The sequence below is a fragment of the Macaca mulatta genome, chromosome 20 (assembly GCF_049350105.2).
Source record: "Macaca mulatta isolate MMU2019108-1 chromosome 20, T2T-MMU8v2.0, whole genome shotgun sequence".
In the NCBI taxonomy this organism is placed as follows: Eukaryota; Metazoa; Chordata; class Mammalia; order Primates; family Cercopithecidae; genus Macaca; species Macaca mulatta.
Genome location: NC_133425.1, coordinates 28975640 through 28989627, shown reverse-complemented (window position 1 = coordinate 28989627; position 13988 = coordinate 28975640). Strand labels below are relative to the sequence as shown.

The 13988-nt window shown below is 55.4% G+C and overlaps 3 protein-coding genes across 8 annotated transcripts in view; 1 reads left to right on the top strand and 2 right to left on the bottom strand.

Moving 5' to 3' along the window:
* ZNF48 (zinc finger protein 48) overlaps positions 1 to 13988 on the bottom strand; it is a 242055-nt gene that overhangs the window by 14254 nt on the left and 213813 nt on the right. The window contains exon 1 of one of the 3 annotated variants that reach the window (XM_077985791.1): positions 5718 to 5815. The exons of 1 other annotated variant lie outside the window; for it this stretch is intronic. The gene's annotated coding sequence lies outside the window, so the exon portion shown is untranslated. Of the gene's footprint in view, positions 1 to 5717; positions 5816 to 13988 lie in introns of those variants that run through there. One more of the 3 variants, XM_077985795.1, reaches the window with a different exon arrangement.
* On the top strand, positions 649 to 5991 carry SEPTIN1 (septin 1). Of its 2 annotated transcripts, XM_077985871.1 has the most exons (12): positions 649 to 731; positions 868 to 941; positions 1102 to 1192; positions 1289 to 1375; positions 1584 to 1707; positions 2005 to 2139; positions 2235 to 2352; positions 4089 to 4190; positions 4581 to 4680; positions 4937 to 5102; positions 5428 to 5518; positions 5608 to 5991. In XM_077985871.1, the coding sequence occupies exons 1-12, from the start codon at positions 671 to 673 to the stop codon at positions 5692 to 5694; spliced, it is 1236 nt and encodes a 411-aa protein (XP_077841997.1). In that variant the 5' UTR covers positions 649 to 670; the 3' UTR covers positions 5695 to 5991. The 2 variants fall into 2 exon arrangements, with proteins under 2 accessions (XP_077841997.1, XP_077841996.1); XM_077985870.1 differs by lacking the exons at positions 649 to 731; positions 4089 to 4190 and having other exon boundaries at positions 858 to 941.
* MYL11 (myosin light chain 11) lies at positions 6138 to 13869 on the bottom strand. 3 transcript variants are annotated; one of them, XM_077985890.1, is made up of 9 exons: positions 13800 to 13869; positions 11794 to 11932; positions 9262 to 9301; positions 8227 to 8319; positions 7910 to 7985; positions 7603 to 7707; positions 7432 to 7510; positions 6427 to 6475; positions 6138 to 6333 (listed from the first exon to the last, which is right to left on the bottom strand). In XM_077985890.1, exons 3-9 carry the CDS (start codon positions 9262 to 9264, stop codon positions 6229 to 6231), a joined length of 510 nt encoding a protein of 169 aa, XP_077842016.1. In that variant the 5' UTR covers positions 9265 to 9301; positions 11794 to 11932; positions 13800 to 13869; the 3' UTR covers positions 6138 to 6228. The 3 variants fall into 3 exon arrangements, with proteins under 3 accessions (XP_077842016.1, XP_077842015.1, XP_014981426.1); XM_077985889.1 differs by lacking the exon at positions 13800 to 13869 and adding an exon at positions 12453 to 12518; XM_015125940.3 differs by lacking the exons at positions 11794 to 11932; positions 13800 to 13869 and having other exon boundaries at positions 9262 to 9394.

The following is a 13988-nucleotide window of genomic DNA, read 5'->3' as shown; positions in this document are numbered from 1 at the left end:
GTGAGAGATGGGGTGATGAGGCCAGCTGAAGGAGGCTTTGGCAGTCAGGCCAGAATTCCGACTTGACTCTGAGTTACTGGGGAGTTCCTAAAGGATTTCGAGCAGCGGAGTTCCTTGGCCAGGATTCTGAAGGAAAATCTCTCCGGCAGTGGTTTCCAAAGATCTGGAGTCCTTTTATGAATCCATTGTCTTAGCTGGAAAATGGATGGCCTTACCCACTCCCAATCCCATCATGGCTTCTGGTCCACTTAAACCATGAGAATTTTTTTCTTTTTCTTTTTTTGAAACAGGGTCTTGCTGTGTTGCTCAGGCTGGAGTGTAGTGGTGTGATCACAGCTCACTGCAGTCTTGATCTCCTGGGCTCATGCAATCCTCCCACCTCAGCCTCCCCAGTAGCTGGGACTACAGGATTGTACCATCATGCCTGGCTAATTTTTAAAGTTTTTGTAGAGATGGTAGAGGGGCACATCCCTCTGTTGCCCAGGGTGGTCTTGAGCTCCTTGGCTCAAGCAGTCCTCCCTCCTCTGCCTCCCAAAGTGCTGAGATTACAGGCGTGAGCCACCTTGCCTGTCCTGGGAACTGGTTTTTAATCAGCTCATCAAAACCTTCATCTCACTTGCTAACAAAGGGAGCCGCTTCCTTCCTCTCTGCACATACCCCATGTCTCACCATGATAATGGAGTTACAGTGGGACTTGGAATCCAGATGTGTGAAAGATGGAGGGGTTGAAGGTGCATAGAGGGGTGATGGGCAAAGGGGTCCAGGAGGTGATAACCCCAGGTATTCTTGGCCTTGGCCTTCCCCACCTCTCTGGGACTGGGCCAGTTTGAGCATCTCAGCTGCCTCTTCTGCCCGCCCACTCGTTAGCCGCACTCAGCTTCCTGCCCCACCAGAGGAAGTGGGGAGAGACGGCAGGTGCAGTGATGGCTGGCGGAGTCATGGTGAGTCCTCATGCCCAGAAACCCAGGCATCTCGGCCCCCAGCCCCCTATGCCTAGGGTCCCCAGACCCCACTGACTCTTCCTAGCCCAGGAACTCAAATGATCCTGGGGACCCTGCCTGCCATTGCCAGCAGCCTCATATTGTCCACCCCCATCCACAGGACAAGGAGTACGTGGGTTTTGCTGCCCTCCCCAACCAGCTGCACCGCAAGTCTGTCAAGAAGGGGTTTGACTTCACACTAATGGTGGCAGGTCTGGGGGGTTTTGGAGAGGGAACTGCAGAGAGGATGCCCTTAGGAGACCCTGGTTGTCCCCTCCCCTGACCAGCTGGGCCTGTTCTGTCCACAGGGGAGTCAGGCCTAGGGAAATCCACCCTCATCAACAGCCTCTTCCTCACCAACCTCTATGAGGATCGCCAGGTGCCAGAGGCCAGTGGTAAGACCCTCCCCACCCTCCCCAGGCAGTGGCCCCTGTCCCCAGGTTACACCCTAGTCTTTTCCATCTGGGGACTCAGGTAGTTGACTACTTTTTTCTGAGACTTTCCTCCCCTGGAAAATGGGTGCAGGCAACTGTGATATTAACAAAGGAAATTAATCTTGCCTCAGAGCCTCCCTGGATCCCTGACCTCTCCCCCCTCCCACAGCTCGCTTGACACAGACCCTGGCCATTGAGCGCCGGGGTGTGGAGATCGAGGAAGGAGGTGTGAAAGTGAAGCTAACCCTTGTGGACACACCTGGCTTTGGGGACTCAGTGGACTGCTCTGACTGGTGAGGAAGAGGGAAGGGGACAGAGGCTCAGCCTCTCACAGTGGCGACTCCCTGAAGACCAACGGGTCAGTTACAGGGCTGGTTTGTGCTGGCTCCCTATTCCAAAAGGTTGTGTCTGTTTCAGAGGGTCACTGGGTCTCTGTGCTTCTTGATGACTCGCCTAGGCCCCCACCAGTTCCCTTTAATGTCTTTGGAGGGAGCCAAAGAAATGATGTTCTATTCCCACAGTCCTGGCTAGCCTCGCCCCCTGCCCTCTGGCCTTTGATCTCTGACTTCACATCCTCTTCCCACACCCAGCTGGCTTCCCGTGGTGAAATTCATCGAGGAGCAGTTTGAGCAGTACCTTAGGGATGAGAGTGGCCTGAACCGGAAGAACATCCAGGACTCCCGCGTCCATTGCTGCCTCTACTTCATCTCACCCTTTGGCCGGGGGTCTGGTGGGGGGATCCTGGGGGCTGGGGCATTTAGGGAGGGCTGGGGGGGTCTCTGCCCCCTGAGGCTGGGCACTGACCAATCCCTGGGTGCAGGCTCCGGCCCCTAGATGTGGCCTTCCTTCGGGCGGTACACGAGAAAGTCAACATCATCCCAGTCATTGGCAAAGCGGATGCCCTGATGCCCCAGGAAACCCAGGCCCTCAAGCAGAAGGTGTGAGTGATGACCTCTGGCCTTTGACCCCAAGTGAGGCCAAACCTGATTTCAGCTTAGACTTCTTTGATCTTATTATTATTTTTTTTTGAGACGGAGTCTCCCTGTGTCGCCCAGGCTGGAGTGTAGTGGCGTGATCTCGGCTCACTGCAAGCTCCGCCTCCCAGGTTTTCACCATTCTCCTGCCTCAGCCTCCTGAGTAGCTGGGACTACAGGCGCCCGCCACCGTGCCCGGCTAGTTTTTTGTATTTTTTAGTAGAGACGGGGTTTCACCATGTTAGCCAGGATGGTCTCGATCTCCTGACCTCGTGATCCGCCCGTCTCGGCCTCCCAAAGTGCAGGGATTACAGGCTTGAGCCACCGCGCCCAGCCGACTTCTTTGATCTTAAAGTGGCCTTTTTGGAGCATAGTGTCTCAGGCTAGATTGTAGGAGAAGCTTCTGAGGAATGTGGGTGGTAAGCTGCCAGCCAGCGTAGCCATGTCTCTGAAGGCTCAAAATAGGCTAGATATGCAGCCCCTGGGCTAGATGCCTGGCTAAGGCCTATTTGAGGGCGGGAGCATAGACATAAGAACATGGTGACTTCCATCTGGCCCCCACCCCGTGTCTTCAGAGCCCTTTTCCACTGTTTCTGCTTATATATCTCTCAGCCTCTCTCTCTTTTTTTTTTTTTTTTAGATAGAGTCTCACTCTGTGGCCCAGGCTGAGTACAGTGGCAAGATCATAGCTCACTGCAGCCTCAAATTTGTAGGCTCAAGTGATCCTCCTGCCTCAGCCTATTGAATAGCAGGGACTACAGATGAGCACCACCATGCCCAGCTAACATTTTTGGCTGGGCGTGGTGGCAGACACCTGTAATCCCAGCACTTTGGGAGGCTGAGGTCAGTGGATTACTTGAGCTGAAGAGTTTAAGACAAGCCAGGGCAACATGGCAAAACCCCATCTCTACAAAAAATATAAAAATTAGCCAGGTGTGGTGGTGTGCACTTGTAGTCCCAGCTATTCAGGAGGCTGAGATGGGAGGATCACCTGAGCCTGTGAGGTTGAGGCTGCAGTGAACCAAGATGGAGCCACTGGACTCCACCCTGGGTGATAGAGTGAAACCTTGTTTCAAAATATATATATATTTTTAGGCCGGGCGCGGTGGCTCAAGCCTGTAATCCCAGCACTTTGGGAGGCCGAGACCGGCGGATCACGAGGTCAGGAGATCGAGACCATCCTGGCTAACCCAGTGAAATCCCGTCTCTACTAAAAAATACAAAAAACTAGCCGGGCGAGGCGGCGGGCGCCTGTAGTCCCAGCTACTCGGGAGGCTGAGGCAGGAGAATGGCGTGAACCCGGGAGGCGGAGCTTGCAGTGAGCTGAGATCCGGCCACTGCACTCCAGCCTGGGCGACAGACCGAGACTCCGTCTCAAAAAAAAAAAAATAAATAAAAAAAAATAAAAAATATATATATATATATATATTTTTTTTCTTTGTAGAGATGGGATCTAGCTATATTGCCCAGGCTTCTCCTGGTCTCTTAATGTCTGCCCCATATTAGAATCTTGTGTTTCTCACCATCTATGTCTCTGAGATTTTGTTTTTGTCTTCCTGTACGTCCATCTCTCCCCATCTCTGTCTTTCATGTCTTTCTGTCTCTGACCAGCCAGTATCTCTGTGTCTCCCTGTCTCTGGTCATGCAATGTCTGTCATTGTGGCCTGTTTCACACTGTCTCTGTATCTGTTTCCCCTGAGATCCGGGATCAGTTGAAGGAGGAGGAGATCCACATCTACCAGTTCCCTGAATGTGACTCTGACGAAGATGAAGACTTCAAGAGGCAGGATGCAGAGATGAAGGTGTGGGAGACAAAGAAGGAAGGCAGGCTGGGCACGGTGGCTCACGTCTGTAATCCCAGCACTTTGGGAGGCTGAGGCAGGCGGATCCCCTGAGGTCAGGAGTTCGAGACCAGCCTGGGCAACATGGCGAGACCCCGCCTCTACTAAAAACACAAAAATTAGCCAGGTGTGGTGGCGGGCACCTGTAATTCCAGCCACTCGGGAGGCTGAGGCAGGAGAATCACTTGAACACTCCAGCCTGGGCAATGGAGCGAGACCCTGTCTTAAAAGAAAAAAAAAAATAAAGAGGAAGGGGCAGGAAGCAGAGGAGGTGGGTGTGGAGATTGAAGCTGGGAAAGAGAAAGTTTCTGCCATGTGGGCCAGCGGTGACCCCTGCCCCCTGCCCTCCAGGAAAGCATCCCTTTTGCAGTCGTGGGTTCATGCGAGGTGGTGAGGGATGGCGGGAAGCGACCGGTGAGGGGACGCCGCTACTCCTGGGGGACCGTGGAGGGTGAGTGAGGCCAGGCAGGGTTCCTAAGGCCAGCAAGGAGCCCGGGGCCTCTGGGTCAGGCGCACTCAACATGTGAAGTTGGGGTGGGCTTTGGTCCCAGGGGATCCTAGGGGGAAAGGGGTTCTCCTTTCCATGGGCTGCAGACCGCGGACCCTCCGCCAGAGTGGCAGCAGGACTTCCCTGTTGACCCGACCCTACGGGTGGGTGGGACCCGAAACTCCCTGACGTTCGCTGGTCCGCGCCGCCCCCCCTCCAGTGGAGAACCCACATCACTGCGATTTCCTGAACCTGCGACGGATGCTGGTGCAGACACACCTGCAGGACCTGAAAGAGGTGACGCACGATCTGCTCTACGAGGGCTACCGGGCCCGCTGCCTACAGAGCCTGGCCCGGCCTGGGGCTCGCGATCGAGCCAGCCGCAGGTGAGACCCGGGGCCGACAGTCTCGGAGCCTCCAAGGTCCCGCCTCACCCAAGACCCTGCCCTGAGGCCCCGTCCCCACCACCCGTGAGTCCGCCTTCACCACTCAGACCTCTCTCTCCCTCCCTCCCTCTCTCCCTCCCTCCCTCTCTACCTTCCTCCCTCTCTCCCTCTCCCTCTCTCCCCACCGGCTTTGCCTCCGGCCCTAACCTCAGGGACCTGGCTCCGCCTCCTAGACCCCAACCTCACCCCAGGCCCTGCCTCCTGGGCCTCACCCACAACCTCAGGCCCTGCTCCTGATTCCTGTCCCCTTCCCACTGTCCCGCAGTAAGCTTTCCCGCCAAAGCGCCACGGAGATCCCGCTGCCCATGCTGCCTCTGGCGGACACCGAGAAGCTGATCCGCGAGAAAGACGAAGAGGTGAGCATGCACCTCGCTTCCCCCCGACAGAGGCCCCAGGTCCCTCGCTGGCCTCGCCAGGTCACCGCCTGCAATCTCGCCCTGCACAGCTGCGCCGCATGCAAGAGATGCTAGAGAAGATGCAGGCCCAGATGCAGCAGAGCCAGGCCCAGGGCGAGCAGTCAGACACCCTTTGAGGCCACGCCCCGCCCGGCCTTACCTCGGCTCCGCCTTCAGTCGGCCTCTTGTCCAATCCCCGCGCCCCACACTGCCCAGCGCCCCCTGGAACCCCGTGGGTGCCGCCCTCGCGCGGGCTAGGGGGAGGTTCTACCAGCCCGGGCCCGTAGCCCCGCCCCGGCGCTGGTCCCGCCCACCCAGACACCGCCCACTTCCCGGCCGGAGCCTGCGGCCCAGTCTCCGACCGCCCCACTGTCTTCCGGGGTGCCCCCCTCTTCTCCCAGACTGTCTTCAATAAAAACTGAGCTTCCCGCGGCCACGCGAGCCTTCTCCTTCCTTGCGGAAAAAGGCGGCGGGCGTAGATTGTGGGGCCGTCCCCCGCAGGCCTCCAGGCCGCATCCATCCCTTTGTGGGGCGCTCCCACCTGAGGCCCTCGCGCAAACACTCTGAAGGCGCCCCCCCATAAGAAACAAAGACCAGTTAAATTTTATTGGGAGCCGGGGTGGGGGTCGGGCCGAACGGAAGCGTCAGCCAGCAGAGGCCCGCGGAAGCCCCTACTCCTGGTCCTTGGCGTCGCCGTGCGTGATGACGTAGCAGATGTTTTTGTAGTCGACGTTGCCGCCCACGTCGGGGGGGAAAGCAGCCCACATGTTCTTGATCTGGGGAAACACGCAGGGGCGTCTCGCACCGGCCGTTAGGCTTCCCTCCCCCAGCCCCTTTGCTGCTCCGGCCCCGCCGCGGGGCCCACTCACCTCCTCCGGGGTGAAGCGGTCACACTGCGTGGTCAGCAGCTCCTCCAGGCTGGAGAGAGGTGATACACGGGGAGTTGCGATTGGGTTCCTGGTTCCTTTCCACTCCCTCGCACCTCATCCCCCTTGCCAGCCCCAGCCTCCCCCGAAAACCCAGGTCACTCTACTTCCTTCATTGGCCTCCCAGACACTCGCTTTTGCCCTCTCCGCTCACATTTGCTGTGAAAATGCAGTCTTGCCACCCATTACCACAATCTTAACTACTCCCTGACCTCTGACAGTGACTAACCCTTCGTAGGAATTTTTGGGGGTTTTTTTGTTTGTTTTGAGACAGGGTCTCGCCCTGATGCCCAGGCAGGAATGAAGTGGTTTGATCATAGCTCACTGCAACCTGGAACTCCTGGGCTCAAGGCATCTTCCTGCCTCAGCCTCTAGCGTAGCTGCGACTATAGGTGTTTGCCACAACGCCGGCGATTTTTTTTTGGTTTTTTTTTTGGAGACGGAGTTTTGCTATTGTTGCCCAGGTTGGAGAGCAGTGGCATGATCTCGGCTCACTGCAACCTCCGGCTCCAGGGTTCAAGCGATTCTCATGTCTCAGTCTCCCGAGTAGCTGGGACTGCAGGCGCCCGCCACCACGCCCAGCTAATTTTTGTATTTTTTGTAGAAACGGGGTTTCACCATGTTGGCTAGGCTGGTCTTGAACTCCTGACCTCACGTGATCCGCCCGCCTTGGCCTCCCAAAGTGCTGGGATTACAGGCATGAGCCACTGCGCCTGGCCAGCCCGCGAATTTTTTAGTTAATTGTTTAGAAACAGGGTCATGCTGCGTTACCCAGGCTGATCTCAAATTCCTGTCCTCAAGCGAATCCTGTCTCCGCCTCCCAAAGCACTGGGATTATAGGCCTGAGCCACAGGGCCCAGCCTTGGTAGGAATTTAAGGAGGCTTTCAGTGTGGGAGCAGCTGGTGGAGGTGGGGAAGGGTTGGAAGGGTGGGAGAGCTGATGCTTACAACTTCTTCTTGATGGTGCCCTTTCCTTCAGGGTCCAGGACCTTGAAGGCTCCAGTTATCACATCCTCAGGGTCGGCACCTGGGGGGGACAGAGGGCACATGAAGCTGATGGGTCCCTGAAGGATCTGGGAAAAGGCAGCTGGGGCCATGGATCCAGGACACTCCACTCACCCTTGAGCTTTTCCCCGAACATGGTCAGGAAGACGGTGAAGTTGATGGGACCACTGGCTTCCTTCATCATGGCATCCAACTCCTCATTCTTCACATTGAGGCGGCCTGGAGGGGGTTGGGGGAAGCGTGGGCTGGAGCAGCCTCCTGGGGCCAGGCCTGTGCTTCCTACTAATTCAGATGATCACATCCGTTTTTCAGCTGGGTAGACTGAGGCCCAAGGTGGAGCTGACAGGGCTGGAACCCAAGGCCACTGAATTTCCTAGACTCTGCAGCCTTGAATATTCCCACCTGGAGGTAGGGGGCTCACCCATGGCTGCGAAGGTGTCCCGAAGGTCCTCCTTGTCGATAATACCATCACGGTTCTGGTCGATCACAGTGAAGGCCTGGGGAGGGCCGGGGTGGGGAGGGTTAGGTCCCCCATGGCCCAGCCTCAGCATCCCTACCCCAGGCAGATCAGATGCTGGCTCCCAGCCAGCTGTCCTCTTCCACCCCAAGCAGGGAGGGGAGGAAGGAATTCTAAACCTTTCCCCTCCTTTGAACAGGTGCACATTCCAGGGAGAGGGCGGGGGAGAGGGCCAGCAGGGCTGTTTTTGGTCAGTCTTCCAGTTTCCCTTGTCCCCTCACCTCCTTGAACTCCTGGATCTGAGTCTGGTCAAACATGGAGAAGACGCTGGAACTTCCACCCTCTACTGCCCTTCTCTTGGCCTTCTTGGGTGCCTGGAGGGTGAGGGTTGAACAAAGGGGCCCATGGATGAGTCCCTCCACCTCTCTGGGAGCAATGAATTAGATTCAGAATTCTTTGAGTCCCTGTTCCTAAAGCAACCCTTTAGCCTGAGTCTCCCCTTCCTGGGGACCTCTTTGCTGAGGGGGCTTGCTTTGATTGCATTCCCCAAATTCCCCTCTGTGGCTCCTGGGTCTCCAACTCTCTATCCCCTACAATGGGTGGAAGCTTCTTCTCAGTGCCCTGAGCCTAGCTCCTCTGAGCCCCAGACTTGCTGAGGCTCAGCCACTCATTTGCCCTGTTTGAGCCTCTTTTCTTTTCTTTTCTTTTTTCGAGACGGAGTCTTGCTCTGTCACCCAGGCTGGAGTGCAGTGCTGCGATCTCGGCTCACCGCAACCTCTGCCTCCCGGGTTCAAGCGATTCTCATGCTCCAGCCTCCTGAGTAGCTGGGATTACAGGCATGCACCACCATGCCGAGTTAATTTTTGTGTTTTTAGTAGAGACCGGATTTCGCCATGTTGACCAGGATGGTCTCAAACTCCTGGCTTCAAGTGATCCAACCGCCTTGGCCTCCCAAAGTGCTGGGATTACAGGCATGAACCACAGCACCTGGCCCCAGCCTCTACTTTCTCATTTGTAAAATGGGATGGGAGTTATTGCCCGGCTGGTGCCAGAGCACTTTAGGAAGATGGAATACAGGAACGAATGGATCAGGTTTTGAGAGGGACTGGGGCCCTGTGAGTTGAATGTCTGGGCGGATTATCATTGATTGGATCCTTAAGGCCATCACACGGTCTGTTTTCCATCAGTGATGCCGAGAAAGAGACGAGCATCCTTTTAACTTTTTGTTGGACTGGGAACCAGCTACTTTCTTTCAAAGGGTGAGGCTGCCCTGAGGTCTAAGGGATCTGAGCAGGGGTTAGAGGATTCTTACTCACCATGTCTTCAGTCTCCCGGGGGGCAAGGCAGCGGCTCCAGCTGGAAAGAAGCAGGGAGTCAGCATGGGGCAGTTCCTCTGGGGTTATATAGTCCTGCCCTAGGGAGCCCTTAACATACCAAGGTAACCTTAGCCCTGCGGGTGCCCACCCCAGATACCAAAATAGCCCAACTTAGGTTCTTTCCTTTCTTGGAGGGCCAGCAGCAGCTGGAGCCCAGGGGGGAGGAAGGGGGAGAGCAGGTCTTGCGATGCATGTCTCACTAGGGCCTGGGCAAGAAGGGATGTTCTTTCTCCCAAAGAGGGGCTGGAATGTGCCAGAGTTTAGAGAGGACCCAACCCAAGGCATCGTTCTGGGAGATACATGAACCAGATCCTGTACCCCTGAGTGGGGTGGGCTCAGATATATTTATTTATTTATTTATTTATATTTATTTATTTTTTTTTTGAGAGGGAGTCTCGCTCTGTCGCCCAGGCTGGAGTGCAGTGGCCGGATCTCAGCTCACTGCAAGCTCCGCCTCCCGGGTTCACGCCATTCTCCTGCCTCAGCCTCCCGAGTAGCTGGGACTACAGGCGCCCGCCACCTCGCCCGGCTAGTTTTTTGTATTTTTTAGTAGAGACGGGGTTTCACCGTGTTAGCCAGGATGGTCTCGATCTCCTGACCTCGTGATCCGCCCGTCTCGGCCTCCCAAAGTGCTGGGATTATAGGCTTGAGCCACCGCGCCTGGCCGGGCTCAGATTTAAACCCAGTAAACGTCCGGGTGCAGTGGTTCACACCTGTAATCCCAGCACTTTGGGAGGCTGAGGTGGGAGGATTGTTTGAGGCCAGGAGTTCAGGACCAGCCTGGGCAACATAGTGAGACCCCTGTCTCAATTTTTTTTTTTTTTAAGACAGAGTCTCTCTCTGTTGCCCAGGCTGGAGTGCAGTAGTAGCGTGATCTTGGCTCACTGCAACCTCCACCTTCCCGATTCAAGTGATTCTCCTGCCTCAGCCTCCCGAGTAGCTGGGATTATAGGTGTGCCAAGACACCAGGCTAATTTTTTTTTTTTTTTTTTTTGTATTTTTAGTAGAGATGGGGTTTCATTCACCATGTGGGCTAGGGTGGTCTCAATCTTCTGACATTGTGATCCATCCGCCTTGGCCTCCCAAAGTGCTGCGATTACAGGTGTGAGCCACTGTGCCCGGCCCCCAGTCTCTATTTTAAATTAATAAAATAAACCCAGTAAACATGTATTGAACGCACACAGTGTGCCTTGTGCTAGGCTGGGCTTTGTAGGTGCACTTTGGCAGACACAATCCGTCTACCCCCACATGGTGGAGTTCATAGTCGAGTGTGTGTAAATGTGAGGATGGTAAGAAAGAGCCGTCTGTGGAAGCTGAGGGATCAGGTGGATCTCCTACCTCCCTTCAAGGAGAGGGGAATTTTTTTTTTTTTCTTTTTGAGATGGAGTCTTGCTCTTGTCGCCTGGCTGGAGTGCAATAGTGTGATCTTGGCTTACTGCAATCTCCACCTTCTGGGTTCAAGGGATACTTCTGCCTCAGCCTCCTGAGTAGCTGGGATTCCAGGCACCTGCCACCATGCCCAGCTATTTTTTTTTTTTTTTTGAGATGGAGTCTTGTTCTGTTACCCAGGTTGGAGTGCAGTGGTGTGATCCTGGCTCACTGCAACCTCCGCCTCCCGGGTTCAAGTGATTCTCCTGCTTCAGCCTCCCGAGTAGCTGGGACTACAGGCGTGTGCCACCACGCCCGCCTAATTTTTTTGTATTTTTAGTAGAGACGGGGTTTCCCAGTGTTAGCCAGGATGGTCTCGATCTCCTGACCTCGTGATCCACCTGCCTCGGCCTCCCAAAGTGCTGGGATTACAGGCGTGAGCCACCATACCCGGCATCTAATTTTTTGTATTTTTAGTAGAGATGGGGTTTCACCATGTTGGCCAGGCTGGTCTCGAACTCCAACCTCAGGGGACCTACCCGTTTCAGCCTCCCAAAGTGCTGGGATTACAGGCGTGAGCCACCGTGCCAAGCTGAGAGGGATTTTTTTGAGGTGAGATACTTTGTGGTCTCAGGTTTTGTGCTGGGCCTTGGTTTCCCCTCTGTAAAAGGGAGAGGTAGTTCCCATCCCACAGAACTTGCATTATAACTAATAATTGGCCGGGCGCAGTGGCTCAAGCCTGTAATCCCAGCACTTTGGGAGGCCGAGACGGGCGGATCACGAGGTCAGGAGATCGAGACCATCCTGGCTAACACGGTGAAACCCTGTCTCTACTAAAAAATACAAAAAACTAGCCAGGCGAGGTGGCGGGCGCCTGTAGTCCCAGCTACTCGGGAGGCTGAGGCAGGAGAATGGCGTAAACCCGGGAGGCGGAGCTTGCAGTGAGCCGAGACCGCGCCACTGCACTCCAGCCTGGGTGACAGAGCCAGACTCCGTCTCAAAAAAAAAAAAAAATAAAAATAAAAAATAAAAATAATTATCCCTGCCTTGCTGGAACTTACAGTCTAGCCATAGAGACAGGAATGAATGCAGAAAGTGACATACCAGGGCTGGTCAGGAGCCCAGAAGTGGAGGGCTCGGCAGCCCTGTCTAGGAGTATGGGAGTGGCTTCATGAGGGCTAGGGAGTCAGGTGCAGGTGGAGGAGCAGGTGTGTTGGGCAGAGGGCACGGCCTGAGCAAAGGCCTGGAGAGCACAAGATCAGAGGTATTCAGGTTGCCAGAATTGTGATGGGGCTGGTGACCAGCCCCTGAGGGGCCTTCAAGGCCAGGCACAGGATGGAGACCCTGGGGAACCTTGGAAAGGTTTCATGCAGAAGAAGGATGTGATCTAGTATGAGTCTAGAATATTTTCTCTGGGTACTGGTGTGGAGGCTGGAACTCAGGAGGGGAGGCAAAGACCCTAAGAGGACAGCCAGCTGGTCACCTTCCGTGAGGTGCCTTGATGGCCAGTGGCTGCTCACTTCATTCTGGCCAAGAGCCAGCTTGGCTGATTGTGTAGCTTTGATGTACCCTCTCTTCTCCCTCTGGGCCTCAGTGACCCAGTCCCCTCCATGCAGCAGAAGTCTGGAAAAATAGTGGCTGAGGAAGCCCCAGGTTGGCAAGGACAACCATCTCCTTCTCCTCCTGCTCCCTCTAGGACCCGATGTCCTGAAGAAGATGCCTTGCCCTCCCCGCTCCCTCCTCCTCCAGGCCCATGCCGATACCTCTAAGACATTTTCTTTTCTGGGCACTGAGGCCCAGCCACCTGTTGTCTCTAAGAAGAGAGAAGGAGCCACCCTAAACTTAGCAGCTGCCCTTAGCCTCCCACACCAGCCCCTCCCTGCCTCAGACGGCAGCTGCCTCGCCTTATAGGGTTACCATGGGGGTCCAAGCCAGGGAGGAGCCCACTTATTACTGGGTTCTGGGAGAGCAGGAGGACTCCAAAAAGGGGAATGGGAGGAGTGCTCAGGAAGCTTGGGTCAAATGGGAGATGGGAAAGGTGAGGAGGAGATCAGACACTGAATGGGAATTGACAGGACTTGGGACTGAGTTGAGAGTGAGGGACCTTTGAGAACTCAGAAACCAAGGAGGAACTGAAAAGTCGGGAGCTAGGTCTCACTGGAATTCCAAATGGTGGATGCTATATGGAAATCGGACTATGGGGGTCAGAGAAAGAAGAGGGTGTTTAGAAGTTGGAAGGTTGGAGATCATAACGTCAGGTCTTTATGCTTGTGATCTAAGGACAACCTGGGAGCGCTCATGAGATTGAGGTCGGGGTTCTCAGTGGAACATGAGGAGCACAGAGGGATGTGGCACTGAGGGGAAGGGGTTGACGGGACTGGGGCCTCGGATCCCCAAAAGAATAGTGACACACATATGGGGAGTTCATGGTACTGGGGATTCATGGATTTGGGGTTTGAGATCCTCACTAGAAGAAATGGTGGGGGTACTCAGAGGCGTAAGGTCTGAGGAATTGGAGCCTGGGTTCTGGGGAGGAGCTCAGATAGATGGGAACTGAGGAGAGGGACTTGGAGGTGGGGATTCCCGCAGGAAATGGGTGAAGCAGAGAGATGGGTTGCTTATGGGATCTAGGGGCTCTGGCTATTGCAACCTGGGCCTGGAGTGTTGGGGTTAGTTTGGGGCCGGGATCGGAGAATTACAGAGTAAAGGCTGAGGGTACTGGGTCAGGGCACTGGATCTGTGGTGGGGCTCAGGGTCCCACAGACCACCAGAGTTGGGGGCTCACGAGTTAAACGAATAGGGGCCCGGGAAGGACTCGAGAAGGGCAGCGCGGCACTCATTGGTTGAGGGCTGCACTAACGCCCCCGCCTCTTCTCCGTACTGTCCCCAGCTGTCACCCTCCTGTAGGGCTTGTCTCCGGTTGTCACCGACTATCCCTGGGCTGGCACCGCCTGCTGGCAGCGTCTTTGCCCTTTGGATGCTCCCATTGGCTGAGACAGCTATCTATTTTCCTGTCCTGTGGTCGAAGTGGGAGAACACGATCATTGGCTGACGAGGCGAATTAATCTCTAGTTTGCCCCGCCTCCTCCCAGCTGTCATTCCTAACTGACCATTTTGGGAGACTTAAAGAATTCCTCAGCTCTTCCTATTGACTGCGGATGCTGTCTGTCACCGCCTAAAGAGACATCACTGCCTGTCAATTTGGCCACCACCTACTCCCCTTTTCATTGGCTCCGTTTTTACCGTTCCTATTGGTCAAGAAGCTGCCAGGCCCCACCTCTTACGCGTACAGCCCCTGC

Excerpts from the sequence above, each read along its gene's own strand:
- MYL11 (XM_077985890.1), bottom strand. Across the intron at positions 7,708-7,909 it reads GGACACCTTCGCAGCCATGG|GCCGCCTCAATGTGAAGAAT; the intron begins GTGAGCCCCCTA and ends AACCCCCTCCAG. Across the intron at positions 7,511-7,602 it reads GTTCGGGGAAAAGCTCAAGG|GTGCCGACCCTGAGGATGTG; the intron begins GTGAGTGGAGTG and ends TGTCCCCCCCAG.
- SEPTIN1 (XM_077985871.1), top strand. The coding sequence starts at position 671 with ATGATAATGGAGTTACAGTGGGACTTGGAATCCAGATGTGTGAAAGAT. Across the intron at positions 732-867 it reads GAAAGATGGAGGGGTTGAAG|CCGCACTCAGCTTCCTGCCC; the intron begins GTGCATAGAGGG and ends CCCACTCGTTAG. Across the intron at positions 942-1,101 it reads TGATGGCTGGCGGAGTCATG|GACAAGGAGTACGTGGGTTT; the intron begins GTGAGTCCTCAT and ends CCCCATCCACAG.